Raw genomic sequence first — 24581 nt, forward strand, 5'->3', positions numbered from 1 at the left:
TGATGTGTGCTAGCTGGCTAAATAGCGTCTTAAATCCTTCCTGTTGCTCTTCCGGTTTCCCCTTTTAAATGACCGATACAGACTACAGCCGCCTGCTGGTATGAAGACTTATTTCCTCTCATGAAGGCGGAGAATATACGCGCTAGCTGACTATTGGCTGTAGTCTCTGAAGTGTGTTCAAGGCAATTTTTTGGCCGAGACACAGGAGACGTGGTGACGCAACAGTCAGCCTTAGTCGCCTCTTTTTCTTTGATGTTGGTTTGGTGTTTCTGGGCCTTAAGACACTTGAAGATTTTTTAAAGACCTGTGGACACCCTGGTGTTGGATTTGCATTTGTCAGCATCCTCATTTGTGTGACAGTGGATCACCTTGCAGCTCCCTGATCTCCTCAGAGCCCAGGCTGTAGTTCCTTCTCTCTGATTCCAGGCTGCTCTGAAGTAGCAGGAGTTCCTTCTCCAGCAGGGCCTTCTCCCCGTCCGCTGCACGGCACCTCTCCTGCAGCTCGCGATTCAAGCTCTCCAACTGGCTCATTGACTTGGCCATCTCCGTGTGGCTCTTCCTCAGTCTCGCCGCTGTGTCCGACTCCGCGCGCAGGAGGTCGTTGGCCTCTTCCATCTGTCAATCGAAACAGAGAGGACCAGAAGGGAAAATTGAGTGTGATGCATTGTCCTCCACTGGTCCAGACTGAGTGTGTCTGTGTGTGTATGAGTCTATTGTTTACCTGATTCTGCAGCTGGACGATCTTGTCATTTGAGGCCTGAGAGTTCTGGCTGATCTTCCTCATATCTTCAAGCTGCTCTTTTAAAGTCGACACTAGGAACAAAACAGATGGGAAATAAATTAGGCAGGGCTTCATTTACGCTCCCAAATCAACCCCAAACAAAGTCACGTCCCCAATTTCTGTAACAGCTTATTGCTTGAAAATCAATAGGAAAGTCAGACAGAGATGTGCCTGGTTTAACAGTTAACTAGATCTGTAGTAGCAGTGAGCAGGATGAAGGTCACACCAGGATGCCAGCTAATGCTTCTGGGGCCTATGTCCTGACCAGATCAAATGATACTGAGAGCATAGGGCATTAACATGCAACAAAACTATGTTCAAATACTGACTGCTTCCGCGCTTCACTCTGCAATTATACTTTAATTGCACAGTGTCTGAATCATACGTCAGCAGCACCTCATTATCTTTACCCTCATTCTCCAAATTGCGTCTCTTCTCCGCCTCCTGGTCAGCTTTTCTTTGGTACTCAGTGAATCTGTGCTGCAGCATGATCTTGTCCTTCTCCAGCAGAGACATGCTGGCCTCCGCACTCTTCCTCAGGTTTGCCTGTGGCAAGGAACAACAGAGCAGCTGTGATGTGGCAGGAAGAATCCAAACCTTAATCTAGCCCCTGATTTTAAACTGTAATTTAGCATCAACATTTGATTCTACCATCACACTTTTTGAACACATTACAAAAACAAAAGCTGTAGAAGCAGTTTCATTTTATAGATGCAATTAAAGCAGCATCAGTATTTTATAATTTGTCCATAAAAAGAATGTTTAAGATGAAAAAAAAAAAAAAAGAATCAGCATTTAACCTCTTCATCCAGTTCTTTCATGATCTTGTCAATCTTGGTGTTTGATGTTCTGTGGAGAACAGAATTTGAGAAGGACACTTAACTTCACAACACTTTACTTAACCAGAAGTGTGATTTACTCTTTTTAAACAATCAGGAATACACATGATGCAACCAGGGAATAACACATTGGCACCGTCTCATATTAACTTCTCTATGGCCCTTTTTGCCTAGAAACAATAAAATGGCTATTTTTTTTCTCTGCGTCAACGTAGAGCCTCAACGTATCCCACGCCGTAGCCTGACATGCACCTCCCCAGCAATGTAACTACACGCCGCAGCAACCTTCAGGGATTTATACTTCGGGATACTTCGGGACTGCTCTTTGCTAGGCTAATTTATACAATGTAAAATGCCATAGGCTTGTGCTAATCTTATATCTGTTTGGAAAACGTGTTTAGTGAACCTTCTGAGCTGTAATAGAGCCAATTTTGTAACATTACCTTTGGTAAATTTTGCTGTTGTCCCTGGTTTCATATGAGTAGAGACGTCCACGAGCTGCTAGGCTAATTTATACAATGTAAAATGCCATAGGCTTGTGCTAAAAACATTAGCATGTTGTATTTGTGGGGAAAATGTGTCCAGATAAAGACAAGTGTTTGTCTGTGAATGCTGCGAGTTATAATGAAGCTGATTTTTCTACTTGTGTTTGAAATTGTCTCTATTAAGCCGTGTTTCATGTGTGTTTAATGTGTGTTTTGGGTGTGTTTCAAATCAACTAAACTTTACAGCACAGAAACCTCTGCCGCTGACTAGTGTTTTGGAGGTGTAACTACAGAGTGACACAGACACACCACCGTACAAGTATAAATGCTCACAACGGCGTAGACCATGTGTGTAGGCTACGGTGTAGGGTCTGCTGTTCAAGTATAAATCACTCTTTAGAAGTAAATATCTCACTAAATCTGTGCTTTGACTACGGATGCAGCTACCTTTTCGTGTATAAATGAAAGTTCGGGTCCATACCTGCATTTCTGCTCCAACTCATCCTTCAGCTGCATCTCACTGTGGAGCTGCTCCTCCAGCTGGTAGATCCTTTTCTGCAGGTTCTCCAACTAAAACACACAATGAATAATTCTTGATCCTCATAGATACAGACTAATATTGAAGACACCTGCATTTAGAGAGTCTGAGGTCATGAGAGGACATGGAAGTATGGCTGTTTCTCCATCTCAAATGACAAAAAAAAAAAAAAAAAAAGTCAGCTACTCACATGACTCTTGTCTTCCTTTGTGGAGCTGCTACGTTTGTCACTGGCCTTTGTGCTGGCACTGGAGCTGCGCAAAAGGCTGGAAATAAAAATCGTTTTATTACTGATACATGATCACAAAAGTGAAAACTACAACTACCACAATTCCCCAGTAGAATAACTATCTGTATATAACAATGTAATAAATTACAGGAGCATTTATAGGCAAACAGGAGCTAATATACATCTGTGACATCTGCTCAGATATAAGTTATTCAAACTATGTCTACTATGACAAATTGATTTCTACCATGAAAACAGTGCACTCTACGGATTGCTATTAAAGTCACGAGTCATTTTAAGACATGAAATATTGACTGAATAATGCACCATGTCATACATACATCACTGTAAAACCCAGCATTTTTATTTGCAAGAAATTATGTGGACAGTTTGGTGCCAAAGTAATCATTCTGCACATTGATTATGAGCACGGTCCGGCAGACTTACTGCTGACTGCTGTAGTAAGTGAACCCTACAAAGGGAAGCTGGTTGCCCACGAAGGCCTTTGGTATGGGGAAGGTCTCCTCCTCTCCCCGATCCTCCTCGATGTCATCAAAGTTACTGGTGTCGACGTCACTGCTCAGTTCAGGCACTACAGGGGCAGCCGCTGCACAGGGCATGAAAAGATGGAAGATTAACGATGATACAAGATAAACAAGGCCATCACAGGTCATTATGGACAATAAGCCCGTGTTTGTTAAAGGCACAGTCCATTTGAGAAGACACTCCCAAAATAATTGGTGAATTGAATTGAAATTGAATACAGGGACAAACACTGGAGAAAACATCAATATAATGTTGCATTCACTGCACGGCACGGCTCTATCAGCCAACACTGTGGGTAGCACCTGGTACTTTTTTTAGTACCACCTTGGTTGTGGTTCCAAGCGACCTGAGCCGATACTAACAGGTGGAGTTACAACACTTCAGACCACTGACTGGTCAGAGGGAATCATCACTTGCACAACAGAGACATCCTGCCAAATAGCGAGGTTGCCATCAATCATGGCCGCAATTTTTTTTTATTCATTTGACCCAGGTTTAAAAAATGGCAGCCCGTAAAGCTACGCCACACAACTGATGAAGTGTAGATGTTCCTCTGTTTGGCTGCCAATGAAAGGATTCATTGAGTGTCACAATGAAAATGATGTCCGTGCAGTTTCATAATGTGTCGCGATGGCAATCAGCTGAGAATTACATCTACAATGAGGGGGAAAAGAAACGGAGAAAAGGGCCCGGTACCAAAAGTTGAGCTGAACTATGCAGTGGAAATGAGGCATAAGCTCATAATGCTCTGTGATGTGAGTTTAAGTTTGGTAAATATCAGTAAACACAGCAGTAAAGTAAGCCTAGAATTTAATTATTAATAATTAATGCAAGTATATCTTTAATCTGTAGGCTCATATCACTACGTTTTTCTCTTCTGCCTCTATTATTTTCACTTAATCTTCTCTTTATGTGTCTGTCTTATTCGTATTTTAAAGTAGATGACCTTCCAGATAGATAAAAGACACAGAAACAAGTGTTTCACTTTCCTCTGCAGAGTTTTTCTGGATCATAGCTCTCTATTGAAACCCTCTTTAAAACAAGGGAACGCAGCCAGCTAGCAGAGCTGTCAGCCAGTGGAACGACAGGGGTGGCCAACACCGAAGTGCTGACTTCAGCCTAGTAAAGTATTAAATATAAAGCCACTAAAGAACTGACTATAGCTCCTGGATTTAGCCCTACATTTCTAATCTCTCTCTGCTCCAGTGTCAATCCCGGCGCATTAACATTTGCCATGGACTGCTTCCCCATTGCTGGCCTCAAAAACGATGTGCTGCCAATTATTCCTCTGAACAGGAATCACGTTTAGTCTTGGAAAGGATACTGAATGAATGGCTCGTCTACAAGAATTTCCTGCAACTGTCTGTAGTAGGTCAGATGGAAAACATGATCGTTGGCTACGTCACTGCAGTAATAGTGAGCAGACTGCCAAATGCAATGGGAGGTGTGAAAGTATAATGAGTAACAGGGGAGGTGTTCTTACTCTCTCTGATGTTCTCCCATGTCCACTGGTCATTCTTGAAGAAAGGATGCCTCTTGATCTCATCGACACCATTACGGCCAAGTCGAACTTCTCTGCGGGGGTCAGGGAGGACATGCTTAGTTTCATTCTTGATCATTTCAATAGTGTGTGATTGTCATAACACCAGTAGAAGCAGTCTTTCAATATCTCCATGCAATGACACACATCTTCTTTGTTATTACATGTCAATCAAGATTCTTTCCACTGAGGGCCCTCTAAACTGGGAAACAATCAATGCCTAAACAAGGCAGGGGTGTAATGATAAGGACCCACTTCAAAATGCAGTGCTTAGCGTGCCACTATCTAACCTGTCAGTCAGGAAAGCACAGATGAGATTCTTGGCGTCATTGGAGATATCGCTGTCGTCAGGGAAGGTCAGGGCATTTTTGTGGTTCATAATTTTGCTGTAGGTCCCCACCAGGGAGTCTGCATAGAAAGGAGTGTCGCCTGTACACAACAGAAGACAAACAAGAGCCATGGGTTACTGATATGTCAACAGTAAGAACTGCGTCACACATAGGCAATGTTTACGCCTGCTATTAACATGCGTCCTGGGTGTTTGGATCACAAGTGGTGAACTCTAAGTATGGGTGTGAATGCGACCTCAATGCATCTTGAGATCTGATCGCTCAGACCACATCTGGAGGTGGTCCGGGCTGCATATGGCCACATTCTTTCAGCAGTGTGAATGCTTACGTGTCCTGCGCCACAATGAAGGAGCGCCTACCCAACTGCTTGTGTTTTAATGTGCAAAACAACAAGACAAGAAGTAGTTTCGGTTAGCCTGGAACACGCCAAGGAAGATGCCTTACCTTTACTGTTTTGATTTTAACCGTGCGCCAAGGTCTTTACAAACACGCATTGCTGCCTCCCACCAGTTAAAATAAACAATGCATTTGCTCTTAGCAAACGTAAATGATGCAGGTGTTTATATGCATATGGAGAGGGGAAGTGATATATGATCACAAGTGGTCACCTGAGACGCATGTGGGGACACTTTCTAATGCCAGGTAAGGCCCATTCTTACAACTGAATCACCTAAGATACATAATACCAGGTGTAAACAGGGCCATACACACTGAACATGGAAAAAAATATGCAGTAAAATTTAATGAAGTCTCATTTTGGTGTTTTATAATGTAGAGAAAGGCAGAAATGATCCTGGGTTTTTGTGATTGTAGGACATTAACTTCATGAAACAGGTATAGTAACATTTAATGACGTCCTGTAGAGGAAATACTTGATCAAAAACTCACCAACTAGCATTTCGTACAGGAACACTCCCACTGACCACCAGTCACACTCCCTGCCATAATAGCCATCTCCTCCTTGGGATTTCAGTACCTCAGGCGAAATGTAGTCTGGAGTTCCCACTGCAGTGTCGCATCGTACCATACCATCCTGAGGAGGGAAAATAATATTTAAAAATCATTACAATTTCAAAACTTTTTCATAGTAATGAATCTGTCAAATTGTCTTACAATGTTTTTCATATGCCTAAATAATCATTAAAATCACTAAAAATCTCACACTTAAAATATTAATAATGTATGTGGTGTGATAACATTTAATATTGTGACAGAAAATAAATGTGATACCTTGTTCATTTTCATGCAGGTCCCAAAGTCTGCCAGTTTCAAGTGGCCTGCTTTGTCTAGCAACATGTTATCAGGCTTCACGTCCCTGACGAGGCAAAAATACAGCGATATCAAACACGTACACAAAGTACAAACAATACATCGAGCATATAACAAGAAAACTAGATTAGACTTTGCCTGTGTACAGTTAAGGTTAGAGCTGCTTGAGGGTGCCACTTGGAAAAATAGCCCTCCAAATTAGAAGCGTGTGAGGGTGCCGCAGTGTTCTGCAGTGCTAGGTGAGATGTAATGAGGTATGAAGGAGGCCGGGGAACTGAGAGAGCAGAATTTATGTTTTCTAAAAATTTCCTTTCGCTACTACTTCCAGCAAGCTAATGGGAAACAGCGAGAGAGCTATTTAATACAAATGTCATGGTGTGAATTTTCCATCATTGCAGCTGTGCACAGAGCTTAGTGTATAGAATACATCAGTAGCCATTTAATAAAAGAAAAAATGTATAGCTGGAGTGTATAGAAAGTATATCATAAAGATGTGGCTCTGTCCAGTGCAGAGAGATTGATCCCCCACTACTCGAGAATTTATTACAGATCTACAGGCAGCATCATGGAGCTGAATAAAGGCAATAGACAATTTAAGTCTCATATAAATCAATGCTAACACAAACAAGACAACAGTGACAGCAGTTCTGAATCACTGAAAAAACACATTATATATGACACTGTAATGCTGGGAAAGCATTATGTCTGAGTCTCAGTTTTGAAAACAAGCAGTAATGCAGCATGGCATCTATAGCTGGAACACTAGCACAGCCCCCTTAGATCACAGGTTGCCACCACACCTTCTGGATCCTTCTGCATATCCCACAGTGGTCAAGAACCATAAAAGAGAAATTTTTACATGTTCACTTTGGACGAGGTTACATAAGCAATTCCCAACAGCTTATGAAACCTTACGGACCTCACTGACGTCAGAAATACTGCAGCGTTTTCCGTCAGAAATGACTCACATCAAGTGTTTGACTTCAGCCAAGTTGAGAGCCAAACCAACAAACACAAACACGACTGGGAACAGGGAGAAGTTTTGCTTTTACCTGTGGATGAAGCCCATGGAGTGGATTCCGTCCAAAGCAAGAACAACTTCAGCTGTGTAAAAGCGGGCCCACTTCTCTGGGACGTCATAGTTGCTCATCAAGTTAACCAAGTCGCCACCTGGCATGTATTCCATCACCATGTAGAGGTAGCGGTCATCTTGGAAAGCAAAAAAGAGCTGCAGAATAGAAAAGAGAAGAAATAATTAATTAAAACAATACATTTAAAAATGAATAATCTCTTACTAATTCATTTCAGACCCACACATACAGCTGGGTTTATGTATGTGTGGCCTACACGCTAGGTTACACAACTGTTAGATCATCATACCTGCACCACCCATGAGCTGTTGGCAAAAGCCATAATGTCCCTCTCCTCCCAAAAGAAAGCAGAGTCCGACCTCTTGATCATCTCAAATTTGCTCAGCAGCTTCATGGCGTATACCTTGGATGTGGCTTTGTGTCTGACCTGGAAAAGATGAGCAGGTGACAATCTAGTTAGGCTCATTCAAAAAAACACTGTCTTGAATAATATATTGTTATTTAACTTTCTAGACCGCGTTATCAAAAAAAAATACACACACACACACACACACACACACACACACATACAAACAAAGTGGCGTTCTTACCAATTGTACTTCTCCAAATGCTCCCCTCCCAATAACTTTAACCACTTCATAGTCATCTGCTTTCATGCGTAGATCACGGATTTTACTAATGGTTTCCTTATCTGGGAAAAAAAACAAGTAGAGACAAATGTTAACAGAAAATAGAAAGTATAGAAGCCAAAGTTGCTGCACTGACCTTTAAGAGAAGGCCTATCCTTCAAGTTGATACAGTATAAGGTGCCTGAGAGACAAGTTTCCAGTGGTTGCATTTTGTATGAAGATCAGCTCAGTGCTTCTCTGATTTTATTACCCAACATCATTTAGGTGTCATGTAATGTCTACATTTAGCAGAGGCTGACATTTGTAGGAACATCCAGCCTGTTGGCAAACAGATCAGAAAAAGCTCACAGCGTCTCTGCACAGCTGAGAGGCAGTTCGGGGAAAGTTTGTTGCTTACTGAGAGTCGGTCTCTCCCTGATGTAACAATACTCGCTCCCCTCTGGGAGATAATATTCACTGTTCAGCCAAATTTGGTCATAGCTGAAACTAGGGGGGATAATTTTCAATTCACATGGGTCACAACTGGCACTGGAAGTCATGGAAAAGGGGGATGTGGGGGCATGCAAGTTCAATAGATCTAAAAATAAAAAGCAAGGCCAGAGTTATTAGAATAAGAACATTTAAGAGTGAGTCATTTCCACTGTGATCACGAAAAATCCCAGAGGACGAAAAAGACATAAACCATGTTTAGAAATGGTACAAATAGGATTTTATGTTGCTGTTACAGAGATATACTGTGCATGGGGTGGAGGATTATTTCCAGTAGGTCCCAGGCAGCACACATACAGTAGAGCAATCAGCTGATGTGATCGGGGTGCATAGCACAATGCATGGTGGAGAGAATTCAGAGTAAAGAGCCCTTCAGGCGTTGCATGGTACTGAGGAATAGCTGTCTCACAAGACAGCTAGTCCATTAGTCTACATCCATCAATGCATTTCCAACACTTGGCTGCTACACACAAAAGTACTGTATCAAGAATAATTGAGGAGATGTGTGATGGCAGTTTTAGCCCAGGGGTCTACAGTGGGCTGGGTTGATGAACAGATATGAAACAGAATTTTTGTTTTCCTCAAACTGATAAAAAGCCCCAACTCTATTGCATTTCTTCTCAGCCATGTCTCATGGAAGCAGGCTGTCCCAACAATTTCATGACCATCTTCACTAAAGTCATTGCAGTTTAATAGATTTTATACCTGATTATTGGAAACGCACTGACAGAAGGCCCACATGCAAAATCTGTGCACATCCTGCTATGGAAGTGCACAGTTTTGTCACAGTGTAAACACAGCTGCAATCATTTCCCCATGAAAACTGTCACTACCTCATCAATGCTGCACATTAATCTCAACAGATTTCAGTGCAACATTTATTTGATGGAGAGGTATTCTTGACAAACAGAGGAAAATTAAAAATGAAGGCTACAAAACATGCCACAAAGGAAGAAGGCTGTGCTCACTTATATCAGAGGCAGTGGGAGTACGCATTTGTTGTTTAGTTTGGTTGTGGATGTTGGTAAATTATATATGTTTGTATATATGTAGCTCAGGAAATTAAAGACACATCTCCAAAATATAAAACTGATGCTCTGCCCCCACTGCAGACATTGCTGGCTGAGATAAACACTTTAATATGATGGCAGCCATTCCCTAAAAATGTAAATGCAAAGAACTATACAGTCATACTAGATCTATCCAGGTTTAGCTTCACTATCTGTTTTGGTTATGGGGTTCCCCAGTCTGAGGGCACTGCGAAAAAAGAGAAGCCATCACCATCGGCATCATGTGGGTCACCAGCCATTTATGAAAGCCCCTTTGTTGGGGACACTAAGCAGCAGACACCTATTGTGTCCAAGCCTACATAGAGGCGGTGACCCAAAAACAGCCTTCTTTTCTGAGCCCGGGCTTAAACCCGCATGTAACAGGGTCTGCAAACACAAATGGTTCAAGTGGAAGACATGGAGAGATCATGGTTAAAGGAAAAGCATTATGTGAGCCACTTACATCTACTCAAAAAGTTGTCAATGCTCTTGTTTTTCCTCAGGGCAGGGAAGTCAAGGTCATACACCAGTGCGTCCAAGCCATCCTGAAGGGAGAGGAGAAAGGGTTAACATGCATGCAGGCAAACAAAGCTACAGTGTCTACCACTGCAGCGACATCACACACAACACGTTAAAAGCAAATACAGTGTCCTGTCAGGCAGCTGGCCTCCGAAGACCAGCTTTACACAGAGTTCTGCAAAAAGCTAGCAGTTAGCTTCCAGACTGGATTACATTAATAATGTCTAGGAGGGTTTTAGCTTGTTACAAATATCCGGATTTTAGTGTGACTGTAAACTTTAATAGTTTATTAAGTGATTAATGACAGATCCAGTGAAGGATCTCAAAGGGCAATTGTTTATTAAAAGACGCCTCAAAGCATGTCTTGCATGTCGCCTGCCATGGACCACCAAATCACTGTTGTAATGCCAGCAGAAAATCTTTAAAATGCATGCCATGCATCAAAAAATGCACGGGAGGAATTAAACAAATATTTCAAACAAATATTTGAATAGGCTGAACTGATATCTCAAGCACTCATTTGTGTTTCTATAAGAGGCTGCAGCATCACTTACTGTAGCAAAGCCCACTGCCAAAAAACTAAGGAAACATATCTGGTTTTACTGTTGTCAGTGTTATAACACTGACAGTCATACAGCTGGAGGTGTACATCTGCACAAGAGAGCATATGCATTCTGAGCAAGGTTATTATGTCTGGGAGCTTGAGTCAGCTGCAAACCAGAAACACGTTTATGAGCTGTACTGCTGGAAAACCTTGACGAGAGAAAACATGGACACTGTAAAAAAAAAAAAAAGAAATCACAGTTCTACAGCTTCTCTACAGTGTATTAAAGGAGCTGTATGTGAAATTCAGAGCACATATATGATTAAGAGCCTGGGCTGGGATTGTCTGCACACGGCTCTCAACATGGAGGTGAGTGAGCAGCTAGTCAACAGTGCTAACAGAACTAACACCGTTAACCTTTTGCACCGGCGCCATTACATATACTTGCTCTCCCACCACCATGGGTCGGGACAGCATTATTAGCAGTAAGGCAGCAATTAGCTAGTGGCTGGATCAGGGGTCGCGTTAACTGGATATTCTCGGTCATTGACTGGTTTTTTACAACAATGACTGGAAAATCTGAAGGCCATCGGTCATTTTGACCGGTTGCAATTACCACCCCTGCCCACATGGCGGCGGAGTGCACAATCAGTGGCTGCCGTTTTCACACTGCAGAGAAAAAGTCATTCATCTGCTTCATGTAGCGTTGTTGAGCCCTGGACACACTGGACGCATTACGCTTGACTGTCCACACAGGCAGCGCATTTCTCCTGCGCTCTCCGCGCCAGTTAAACATCGACTCCACTCATCTGTTCCCGTAAGTACTTGTTTTTTTTTCATTTTAAACATGGGTAACTCCATATTTTAATCATTTTTTATAACGTTATAAGGTAATTACAATTTGTCATTGCATGCCCATGTATTGAGCGTGTTGGATTAACACATTTTCTCCTCACGTTGTGTGCGTGCTGTTATTTTATTTTGAAAATTGGCCGGATTCTCTCGTCTTTTCTGTGTCCGACTTCCTGTTTGGTACGATCCGCTCTATCCAGCTTGACAGAAGCGCTCGCGGCTCGCGTGAAAAATAGACCAGACACCAAACTGAAGCACTGCCTCCGCGGGCGCTCCGCTCTGCTCAGTGGCCTGTGTGGACAGTCAGATAGGTTAACATGGACGCAGACTGAAAACTGCCTCCACTGCTGGGCGCTGCGCTTCGATTCTGCGTCCAGTGTGTCCAGAATGGCACGGGTGTGTGGATGTCTGTTCATCTTTTCGTTCATGTCCTTATTAATGCACACTTTATAACTTGCTTGTTGGATTTATTAAAAACGAATGAATGAAAACTAAATATCTTTGAATATCTTAAAGGAAAATTAAAATGACTGGTAAAAATAGATTATGACCAGATTTTTATAACCCTGTCGGTCAAAATGACCGGCGACGAAAAAGTCTAGCGCAACGTATGGGCTGGATGCACAACTTTTTTCGAAAGAGTGTTTCAGACTTTATGGAACACGCTAGTGGGGTTCACACACGGACTAACATGCACCCGCAGCTGGACCTGGAACCACAACAAAGAACAGAAAGGCTAAGATTACAACATACAAAGTGGGAACTTTGTGAGTGACTTCATTCTCTGCTCAAGACACCATTACTCATCTATATCTTTACACAGCAAATAATTGTTGCTGCTATAGTGATGCTATATTAATGTTAAAAATGCACCTTTAACATAAAAGACGGCTTTTGTAAAAAGGTAAACTTGAAATGGACGATCAAAAGCAAAATCCCCCACCCTGGTCACAAAGATTCTCATACAAGTAACTGAAGCTACGAAATACATTTTGATGACTAGGGCAACAGCGTGCTTAATAAGTGTACCCTGAATATAGTGCTGCAACATCCACTGACTCTCATTAGAAACCCTTTCACGACAACTTGAACAGCATCGTCCCTATTAGCTGTAAAAACGAGTTAAGAACGATGGTGGTGATGAATAACATTAAAAAGGAGCATGCATAAATACCTATTTCAAATTATGATGTTACAGCTACAGCTTTGGAATTCCAAGAGCTACAAACACACATTACAAGATAGATTGTCTCTGGCTAGGCAGGAGCATAAATGCTACTAGCTGGATTTAATCTAATCTTCCATAATCCAGGATGGCTGAAAGAAGTCAGGCACACAAGCATTTGAACACAAGATACTGTTATGCATTCCCTCTGGCGGGTGTGAACCAGATGTTGAAATGAGCAACTCCTGACTCTCTGCCACGGGTCACTTAGCCTACAGTTCTTCAAAGGTAAGAGATAAATGTAAGAGAGAGATAATAGCGCTCATCTGCCCATGAAATATTTAATTAAGAACGTTGTTTCACTTGTTGACATTATTCTCTGAAGTCACTGTTATCTAAAGAATCTTGTCATTCCTGTCTTGTGAATGATGTTCTGTTAAATATTCAGAGGATTCCTTTTTGCATCTGAGCAAAACAATGATGACACATGGTGAATCAGCAGCTCAGACAAGGCGAGGAATCCTCTTAAGTAACTCTGCCGCTTCTGGAGGTCAGGGCCACCCCCCTCACCCATCCAGCCCTGCGGGATGGGTGGAAGCAGGGAAAAAAGCAGATGGGAGGGGAGAAGAAGAAATGGGAGGTGAAGAATGGCGGGGTGGGAAGAACAAAAGCAACGTAGACAGAATGTGGGAAATTAATGACAGGGTAGGTTGTGATCAACGCACATGGCTGAGCTGAGAGCCATCATCTTCTCAAAAAAAAAAAAACAAACCTAAATTAAAGTCAACTTTTAGGAAGGAAAATTTACACAAGACAGACCATAGGCTGGGAGAGAAAAGGGGCCTTGTTGGTCATACAGTATCCAGCCAGCCTGGGCTGGAAAAAAAAAGGCTGAAGAACTGAGTCCTTCAGGACCCTAATCACAAGGCTCTGTGCTCAGCAATGCACGTTTGCATAACTTCCTGCCGCAGAGAACTCTGGACAGCCACAGTAACATTCCTTAACAGGACTGTACACGTCAGAGAGCTATTTTAGGTATGTGGCCAAACAAGTTCTCAACAAAAAGTGAAGGAAGGGAGAAAAAAGTAAAAGAGTACAGAGTCACATAGTGAGCCTTATTTTCAATCAGCGCTAGTGCCTAACGCTATGACGGAAAGGAGGAGGGGAGCAGAGGGCTGGTGCATGTGGGGCTGGCTGGTCCTATAGTAGAACAAATGAAGGAAAAAACAAAGAAAAATCGGAAGACAGCCATGCTACGAGTCCTCTACTGAAACAGCAGTGTGACAAAAGAGCCAGGTTTAGACAGTGAAACACTGCAGCATGGAAACAGAATCACGGATTTAACTGCTGAACAGAACAAATCAAACCTAAGGAACAAACTGTACAACATCAAATCAGCAATCTGATGCAGTAAGAATGTGTAGCATTGAGTGTGATCAGCAGCTGTGCAAGGTTTAAATCTCAGTATTTGCATTTCTGCTGTGGCGTCAGCTATCTTAGTAATATATAGTGATATAGCAAATTTTCTGGTGAATCAGTGGAGAAAGTATTTATAAATAAAGTGCCTGTTTTGGCTATTCCCCCATATTAATAACTGAATTATAATGTTATTCTGCTCATTGACTGGCAATGCCTACAATGGTCATACATAGGTACTAAAGTGATAGCAACAACAGTACAGAAAAATCTCCACCTGTAGACAAACTTACATTGTCTCAGGGTGTAGCCATATTGTCCAACTCTAAGAGGTGTATCTAAATGCATCATACATCAGTCTATCTGTATATTTACCTGCAATATCAAGCAGCAGCACCGTAACCACATAAAAAACTGCACTGTGTTAAAAAAATGCACTCACAGAAAAAGGCAGAGTCATCAGGTTCAACGTATAAATATGAAACCTAAGCAGCTACAGCCGACTGTTTTGGTCATCAAGGTTGAGGGTCAGTAACCAAAAATCATCTGTCACTATCTGCCTTTAAACCACTGTGCCGCAGGTCCAGATAGAGAAGCCAGGAGCACAGACGTGCCTCATCCCAAAATCAGCTCCAGGCTACGCTAACTAATATGAGGCTGACGATCCTGGGATCTCTGACAAAGCTCTCTCTTAGCTAGTAATTCAGCGTAATTTCCAGAGGTGAAACTGTTCCTAGATAAGCACTTCTACCGCACTTCTTGCAACTCTGAAATTTCCAAGGCCCAAGGAGTTTGTCTGCTTTCCAGTCAAACAGAAGGGAAAAAAGGCATCGATGATAAAAATGTGCAGCACAAAATGGAAAAGAAAATGCTACACTAGTGCGGATAAATAGTACCAGGGGTAAATATTAAACGTGTGTGGATCTAGCCTTCAGCCTCTGAGACTGTGGGGACAGCCCTGCATCAACCAGGCAAGAGCATGTGAGAATATTTAGGGTTAAAATAGAACATAAAATATCTAACAATCTACCCCAGTGGTCCTCACCACACAGGAACACTAAGACAGCATTGTTGTTGCACTAAATAGCCTCTTTTTAGTCACACTTACAATTTAGTGACAACATTATTTTAGGAATTGTAAATGACTGCTATTTTTGAAATTAACTTATTAATATAATCTCACGTTCACCCTGCAGCACCCTGGGAAATATATCCATATTATATCAACATCATGATATGAGACAAGATGTCACAATATCAAGTATTGACTTCATGTAATTTTGTCAACTTACCACGCTGCTCTAGCTTTTCTTTTATTTCCCTTTACCCACTTCCCCACCATTTAGTCAGAAGAATAAGGTCTGGAGTTTCTCTTTCACACATGCACCACACACCAGGAGACTGTCTGTGTCAGAAGCGCTCTCACCTACTGAACACACACCATTTGATTTAGGCTCCGGCCTTTACCTATACAAGTTTCCAATTCTCGTCATCTCTCCAGTTAGACATCTTCATTGCTGTCTTCCTATAAATGACCCTCCTTCTTCACCCTCGGGTGTTTGCTGTCTTTCAGTTTTGCGCAGGCCTTTTGATAGGAACGTCATCAACACGCCCACTCGCTCACTGTCAGTTCTCTGGACAATTATCAGCTCTATTCACATATGGGCTCAATCAGACATTACATAGATTTTGCACTAGAGAGCTGGCAGGGTAAAGTCAGTGTAATGTCTGGTCAAACTGCTTCAGACATTTGCGTTCTCACATGCAGCTCCTCTGGATGATGTCCACATAATTCCAGGTTTGCAGTGCATGCGTAAAAGCGGCTTTAGTCATTATATCCACATTACTGATTTCTAAAAAATCTCATGGTGCAATTGTTTTTTAAAGCAACAATAGTCAACCCTTTAAAGTAATCACAATGTCAATATTGAGGTTTTTGGTCAAAAATAAAGTGATATCTGAGTTTCTCTATATTGCCCTGCCCTGCCCTAGGGGCACGCGTATCCCTATTTTAAAAAACACTGATCTACACTATTATATACAGAGTAAAACCATGCATAAAAGTCACTCAAGTACAACAAGCATTGGGTGGTAGCAGTCCACAGGCTATGTTTTACTTTGTGGCAGTCTTGGGAAAAATCACTGGGAAACCAAACCAGGCTCTCAGGACTCAATGTTATCCTATTTCTGCTGATGCTGCTTCAGCCAGAGGGCGACACATCCCTGGGATTACTAAATAATAATACGAAAAACCATCTCATCACCCTAATAATAAAATGTGGTAATTATGCTGAAAAAAAATGTATAGTTATACAAAACGCACGAGCCAGTGGTTGACATTACATATGGCAATTATTTCTTTAAGCTTTAGGGGAGAGAAATCCACACACAACACACAAGCTCTTTTCCAGACATTAAAGTCTGAGTTAAAATTTCCATGGGAGACTCAGCCACATCATCCCTTTCTGCATGCCAGCACAAGGCATGTGGACTGGCCTAAGTCGAGCCCTACTTCTCACTTCCTTTTCTGCCACCTTTTTAAGACAATATGCTTTCCACATGTGAGCAATTGTTCAGACAGCCGTTCAGTTTGCCATGCAAATAAAGGCAGTTCCATCGCAGGCTGTGCCCGTGTAAACACAAATGTGATCATACCATACAAACCAGTGACGCCATTCAAAGCATGAAATACCACAATGCTTCCTCACTGCTAACGTTCAGGTACAGGCACTCACATAGAAATGGAAATATAAGCGAATACATATCCATCTGCGTTGGGATTTAGCAAGTTGTATCCCGGAGAGATTCGCTCTCTGTGATATGTTTTTTTAACTAAGTTCTTGATCCTAACTCCTTTTGTACTTAACGTCTACTGACAGAAAATCCCACTTACCTAGAAAGACTGCATATCTAACAAGTCTACTGGATAAATGGCAGTGACAGTGAACCCAGGGGTGGCAAAACAGGGGCATTCCATTTCCTTATGAGGTCCCAGTGAGCGAGAATCACTGTCACAAATGCTCTCATGTCAAAATATAATTGACTTATTCCAACAGTGTAGAGCACTCACGTGTTTCCACTGACCGGGCTCTGGATTCTCAAGCAAAAACTCTGCTGTCCTGCCTGCTCTGCCCAGGATTTCTGACCTCGCCCCAGCAAATAACCATCTTATTAAACGTCAACTCGGCTCACTTCGACCATCTTTACAGGACAGGGGTCGCAGGGGGTATTTATAAGTTGGACAAACTCACTACGACTGTAGACCTTCAGGAATAAGATGAAAGAACAGCAGGAGGCTTTAAAGTTCAGTGGGTGAATCAAAGGAAAGTGCGTTCCATTATTAAAAGACTGGATCATTTTAGTATGCATTCCTGCACATAATCAGTCAGTTGAGGGAATGCAGAGCTACAAATAGCTCAGCCGATTGTTGTTCCCATAGTTGAATAGCTGAGGAGAGCACTTTACAACTGACAGCCCTGAACCTTTCTGACAATGGGGATGGATCAGATGCAGACAATAACCATTACCACAAATACATGTTTTTCAACTCAAAGACATTTATCATTTAAAGGACCAAAGTAGTAGTTTTCTTTATTTTAGCTATGAAAATCATAGCATGCTTCAAGTAGGTAATCCACCACTTTTACTCTTTATCATTGTTACTGTACATTAGCCATGCAGGGTATGACCTAACTGGGATCAGGGACCATTTTGCAAAAAAAATGGGGGTGCATTTAAGTATGCTGCAACATCCAAGACTCCAGTATGAGTTTACATATCAGTGTTTCCTGGCAGCTGCAGTACCATTTGACAATAACAAGGCTGGGCATGAATATCATAATATTATTAGCCTATATATTTGCCTCAATTATCATAAACCGGTCAGTGTATAAATACTGCCTTGAGTGAATATGTGGAAAAACAACAAAACAAAGTAGAAGCAGGTGACTAAACTGCTCTGTCATAACCTGAAAACAATGGCCGCCTGCACTGTAACTCAACCTAAACAGATTACACTGTCACTATCAGTGCTGACAACACCTTGCAGGTAAGGTTTGTCCATTAAAGGCAAAGGTCACTACAACAAGGGCAGGCACTCTTCGTGGGCAAGACAAGGACTGACTGTACTCTGGCTGTTACTCAAGTTAAGCCACAGCAGATTGCCGACGCAAGGCAATTAGGAAGCACTAAAGTAAAATGGTTCTACATATCATGCAGGCAGTTGTGAAAACTGTCACACCTCTGCCTGTTCAAAAGTTCTCCATGGCCAGACCATTACTTTGCTATATTCCTTTGAGTGCCTCAACTCTGAGAACTGGGCTGAATTTTGCTTGAAATGGAAAACATGGCACATTCTGACTGGGGCAGTGGGACTGTAATTGGAGGTGAAAGAGCAAAAAATGTAACATAAGCAAGTTACGTTTCACACTAGCAATTTTATTCCATTGCTTCTTTGCCACACAGCACCATTAAGAACGGGGTTAGTTGTAATGAGCACCTCCTTCAGTTAGTCAACACAGATATTGTTGTGAGATGAAATCTAATTTGAGTGGCAAATACTGGCAGGCGTTACCCTGCAAATATGATTTTAACCCCTTAGTTAGCCTATGTTATGTATTTAATAAAGCATTTCTTCATCTGTAAACTAGCTCGGAGGAGGTACAGTTCATTTTGCCCTTTTGTATCACAGCAACCTACCACATGCACTGTACCACTTACAGCACTGTTGATTCGGCCATACCAGCTTATTCAACTGATATTGTAAATCACTTAAAAATAACAGCATCCACCCTAACATGTACATGCAGCGTTCACACAGTCAATCACTGTCCACAATCCTGGTTTACTAGACTTGTGGTTTCCTGTAATTACTCTTATTACAGATTTAGAGTCCAAATAGCAGATGAAAGAGGGATCAAAACACAAAGAGGCCAATGCACCCCAAGTGTCAAAGTAAGAACAAAGACAGAAGGCCTTTATGCATCTCAAATAGAGGCAAAGCCCTTGTAAAACAAGTTCCAACATATCAACTCAACAAGTCTAATTTACCAAATAATTACAGACTTAACCACTTAACGACCAAGTGAAAAAAGCAACTAGCAATTTCTATTCAATATTTTGAATGAATTTATAAACACACCATTTCCTCTATGCTAACTGTCAGAATTATTTGATGCAAAACACAGATCGTTGACAAGAGAAAAACTCGCATGGACAATACTCAGACCCTTTATGTCAGTGAGCTTTCCCCTCACAATGTCAAGAATTCTGTCTGTTAGAGGCTTGCCTAGAGCACAATGATTAGGGAGGGGGCAGCCCATCCAGATAAGGCGTTCTCCTCTCCAAGCAGGATTTATTTAGGGGGTGAAGATAACAGCAACAGGGTTGGAATACTGTGCTCAATGGGCCAGCCCAGAGCTGAGTGGTAAGGTGGAGGCCAAATGTCACCATCATGCAACACAGACCAGGCTTCCATAGGGAAAAAAGCGTAAGTCCAACAGCGCTATACTTTAAATGGAAAGCAATGCCAGCTTAAGACTCAGGTACAGAAACATGGCCAGTAAAAGGCTTGCATTGTGCATTCTGATGGAACCTATTACTCATAACCGAGCATGCTGGCTGCTTTATGAGTTAAATGTCCTGATTCACGGCCTTCAGAAACATGAGTCTTCAGTCCACATAATTTTGGTTTATGGGTAGAGAGAAGAGCCCACACCCAGCTACCTCAGAGCTGCCTGCCTGGTCTCAACTCTCTCCAGACGTGCAGAATGGCTTTGGGACACACAGGGAACTCCGGGCCAGTCAAAGACAAGAGGTTATTTGATTAGCATGGAATTTTATTAAGCTGTGGGTGGAGTTGCATGGTGGCAGAGAGAGCCTCAGCAAAAGGCCTCCATTCATTGATCAGGCAAGACTGCAGAAAGGGGAAAAAAGAGGAACAACACCCTTGTGTGTGTGGCTGCCAGCAGGAACAGTCCCCACAGCTTTTTGCCATTAAAAATGCAGAGCGTGTGCACTTTTAGGTGAGTTTAATTGCCTCTTTCTGCAACAGGATGGGAGGTCAACGAGACTAAGCAAGTTTTCTTTTGAAAAGACAGCTATCTACAGCAGCCTATACACAAACACTTCAAGTTGGGTGTGTGGGTGGGGTTTTAGGACAAGCCCCTTTCCCAAAATAGAGTGCTTCCCTGATGTTCCTTTGCTTAGAAAGTCAGTCTGTGTGCTAACACGTCCCATATCATACAGCCACGATACAGGAGTCATTAATCAAACAGAGTAACCTGGTGTGAACAACCCCTGAATGAGTTAAGGCGAAACTACTACTTGAATGAGTTACAGTGAAACTACTACCTGACTGAATTACAATGATACTACTGTATATGCGCTCAGAGCTGCCAGTCATTCCTTTTAGACTCAAGCTGTGAACCCTAAGCAAGAACTCAGTCATATCTACAAATACGAAACTTGTTGCCAAGGCATATCCCTGGAAATCCAGGCCAAAAAGTTCAATCCAATCACATGGATCTTAGTTTCATCACACTAAACATCTGAGCGCAACTATTCCCATGAGTCACTAAGAGCCCAAAACCTTGTGAAAACACTCAGTGCCACTGTCATCCAAGCCGAGAGGATTCTGATAGCAACAAACACTTGACACAACAACATCCCGTTGGCATCCACTCCATGGTGAGTCAGTTCCTGGGATTGCCGCATGTAATAAAAAACCTATGAAGGTGTTGCTTTAGGGGTTAGCACGTGGCAGCAGCCGCCTTCTTTCCTCAGACAGCAGAGTCACTTCATGAATCGTCACCCATAGACAGGAAGCAGCCTGGGCGAACTCCAGCCAGCAGGTGTACCGATGCAGCTGGAGGCCTGCAGGTTACAACAGGCTTGCATGCAACACTATCACTTCAAATAGGGCTTAGATAAGTCAATCTAGACAAAACAGCACACCTAACCAATGATTTCCTTGTGATTTAAAAGCGCACACTGGTGACACCAGACAGCATTATCAGTTTGTAGTGGGTGGAAAGGAAACTAGTACAAGTAACGTGTTTTCTTTTACCTTGCCTGAGCAAAAATAACCTGACAAAGTGTGTCTGTATCGTGGAGAGCAGACACACGGTTGCCATCTGTCAGTCTAGTTCAGTTACCATTGCTTTTTAATTAGTTATTGAAGCTACTTCAACGGGTGCTGACAGTAGATCGCTGTTAAACATCAATCTTACTGCTGGAAATTAGAGATCCATTGTTTTTAGCTGCGAATTTATGATTGCAGGATACCACAGCTTCCAAGTGCTGGTTGTTTTCCTTCCGCAAATCCTTAATATATATACGATTACACACAGGTGTTTGAAGATGAATTAGTGCGTGAGGCAAACCGGCCTGTCGACGTCAATATCGGCACATTCCTACAGTGACAATTGAGACGACTTGTTGGTCTCGGAAAGAATTTCTGCTCCAAGGAGTAGACTGACCCCGAATGGTTGCCTCGCTAGCTGCCTAGCTAGCTAGCAAGCTACAAACTTACCAGAAGACAATCCGTGTTTACTTCTGACTTTGGGTCCTTCAACATGGCATCGATTTTTTCAAACCGAGCCGCCATACTTTCCCCAGCAGACATTTTTGCTGTTAAACTCAGTCCCGGTGTTGGGTTGTGAACAAAAACAGCTCACTGGCGAGGCAGAAGGCTGGCTAGCTAGCTTTAGCAGCCAGCGGTAGCTAGCTAGCCAAATGTTCCTTTCTTCGTGTGAACTTTACAGCGCACTTCAAAGAAAATACATCGTTCTCCTCGAGCTCTCACAGACGATGAAACGTTTAAGGTTGCGTTGAATGTACAAAAGCCACATTTTCAGAGTCCAAAGATGTTTTCCCGGTATGAGAGGCAAACAACTTCAGTGGCAAAAGATAAATGCGGCGACAGATTAGTCAGCCTCCGCAGGATGCCACTGAGGATAAGGGCTTAAAATGTTGGTGCATCCAAACAAAAGGCAATTAAAAGTTAAATGTAACGTCTGTTTGAAAAGCACAGTTTGAGGGAAGGTTAGTCCAGGCCCGTCCCCATAGCTGTGCCGGGCCCTTGCAGAAAACGACAATAGTTTCTGACAGCTCAAAAGTAGAAGTGGTGGGGAAAAAAAACTTCTGCTTCTTCCAAATTTCGACCAGTTTAAACACGGAGTCGTTACAACGTTTAACGGCAGTCCTTCCGCTGCGTCCCCTGCACTGTCACTGACTGTCGACTGTCTCCCGTCCTCGCTTCTTTAGCTCTCAGACGATCGAAGGCAGATAAACCGGGTTTAGATGTGTATTAGTTTTCGGAAAAAAAACAGCAGACGGTGCCCGATTTTCTCCCACAGTCTGACCAACATGTCCGCCTTCCTGTTCAAACACCCCGGAGAAGCAACTTCAAAATGTCAAGTACTGCGCATGCGCCCTGCCGAGGCGCATTCAAAGCAAAGAGTTCACAGAGCGACGATGGCAACATGTTGCTGTTCCTAAATGTTACAGCGTTAGCGTCTCATTGAAAAGCTACAGTCAGAGGGAGGAGAACAACACAATTAATATTTGCAGAGAGGGTTTCCCAAAGTTTAATCTTTAATTCTATTATATTATGTGAAATTATCCACATGGGTCACAAATGCTTATGAGTCATAATCATGCGCAGGGCCTCTCATAAGAGGGAGTAAAGAGGGGAAAGCTTTTGGGGGCCCAGACGCTTAGGGGGCCTAAATATAAGCAATAAAAAGCAAATTTTACTTTAAGCTTTTTTTTTTTTTTGTAGGAAAAAAACACCGGACATTTTCAGAGACCCAGTCATTTTTGTGGGCAGGCCTGATTTATTGTATTGTGTTGTATTTTATATTCTATATTATTCAGTAGCTGAAATTATCTACATGCTTTATGGACCATAATAATTTACAGGGTTGCCCAAAAAGGGGTGAAACAGGAAAGCTTTTTGGGGGCCCAGGCGCTAGGGGGCGCTCATGGAGGCCAACAACATGTATTAATCCTAAATAAAAGCATTATAAACCGAATTTGACTTTGAACCAAAATATTTACCATTACTTACTAAAACAACAAATATAAACATTTAATGTTTCTTTAGTAAAATATACTAATACTATACTATACTAATACTAATATATTAAAGTTCCACATAACTGACTCAGAGGCCTAACGTGTTATATTCAGTAACTGAAATTATCTACATGCTTATGGATCATAATAATGTACAGGGCCGCCCATAAGGGGGTGAAAGAGGAAAGCTTTTTGGGGGCCCAGGCACTAAGGGGCGTCCATGGGGCCTCCAATAATAATCATCCTAAATATAAGCATTATAAACTGAATTTGACTTTGAACCAAAATATTTCCCATCACTTATTAAACAACAAATATAAACATTTAGTGTTTCTTTAGTAAAAAAAAAAAAAAAGCCTGTTTCATAATGACAACCCCACATATATATTTTTTATTTCTTTTATTTTTTTATTTATTTTTTGCAAGGGAAAGGGACCTTTTCAGAGGCCCAGACATTTCTATGGGCAGGCCTAACATTATGCACATGTGTTGCATATGATGCGTACAGACCATATTCATGAACAGTGCCACCCATAAGGGAGTAAAAAAGGGGAAAGCTTTTGTGGGCCCAGCCGCTTTGGGGGCCTAAATATAAGCAATAAAAAAAAATAAAAAAATAAATAAAAAACTTTAAGCTTTTTTTTTTTTTTTGGTAACTCTTGCAGGGAAAAAACACTGGACCTTTTCAGAGACCCAGCCATTTTTGTGGGCAGGCCTGATTTATTGTATTGCACTGTGTTGAATTCTATAGTCTGTAGTCTATATTCTATACTATATTATATTATATTCGGTAACTGAAATTATCTACATGCTTATGGACCATAATAATTTACAGGGCCGCCCATAAGGGGGTGAAAGAGGAAAGCTTTTTGGGGGCCCAGGCACTAAGGGGCGCTCATGGTGGCCAACAATATCATATTAATCCTAAATATAAGCAATATAAACCGAATTTGACTTTTAATAAGTAATGGGAAATATTTTGGTTCAAACAACAAATATAAACATTTAATGTTTCTTTAGTAAAAATAGCCTGTTTCATGATCAGGGCCACCCATAACGGGGTAAAATTGGAAAGTGTTTTTGGGGCCCAGCTGCTAGGGGTGAGGGGGGCCTGGAGGCCAACAATAATCATGTTCAAATAAATAGGTTTTTTGTTTGTTTGATTGATTTTG

At 42.0% G+C, this 24581-nt stretch overlaps 1 protein-coding gene across 2 annotated transcripts in view; it reads right to left on the bottom strand.

Moving 5' to 3' along the window:
• Positions 1–22740, bottom strand: part of rock1 (Rho-associated, coiled-coil containing protein kinase 1) — a 35338-nt gene extending 12598 nt beyond the window's left edge. For both annotated transcript variants that reach the window (XM_049597742.1, XM_049597741.1), the window contains exons 1-16: positions 21863–22740; positions 10299–10380; positions 8259–8359; positions 7958–8095; positions 7630–7805; positions 6539–6623; positions 6197–6341; positions 5249–5387; positions 4902–4993; positions 3320–3479; positions 2834–2909; positions 2587–2675; positions 1582–1630; positions 1192–1327; positions 722–813; positions 369–615 (exon numbers count right to left, since the gene is read on the bottom strand). In XM_049597742.1, coding sequence (XP_049453699.1) covers positions 369–615; positions 722–813; positions 1192–1327; positions 1582–1630; positions 2587–2675; positions 2834–2909; positions 3320–3479; positions 4902–4993; positions 5249–5387; positions 6197–6341; positions 6539–6623; positions 7630–7805; positions 7958–8095; positions 8259–8359; positions 10299–10380; positions 21863–21955 — 1900 coding nt within the window. In that variant the 5' untranslated portion in view covers positions 21956–22740. The remainder of the gene's footprint in view (positions 1–368; positions 616–721; positions 814–1191; positions 1328–1581; positions 1631–2586; positions 2676–2833; positions 2910–3319; positions 3480–4901; positions 4994–5248; positions 5388–6196; positions 6342–6538; positions 6624–7629; positions 7806–7957; positions 8096–8258; positions 8360–10298; positions 10381–21862) is intronic.
• Between the last annotated feature and the right edge of the window lie 1841 nt (positions 22741–24581).

Source organism: Epinephelus fuscoguttatus, linkage group LG15 (assembly GCF_011397635.1).
Source record: "Epinephelus fuscoguttatus linkage group LG15, E.fuscoguttatus.final_Chr_v1".
NCBI lineage: Eukaryota > Metazoa > Chordata > Actinopteri > Perciformes > Serranidae > Epinephelus > Epinephelus fuscoguttatus.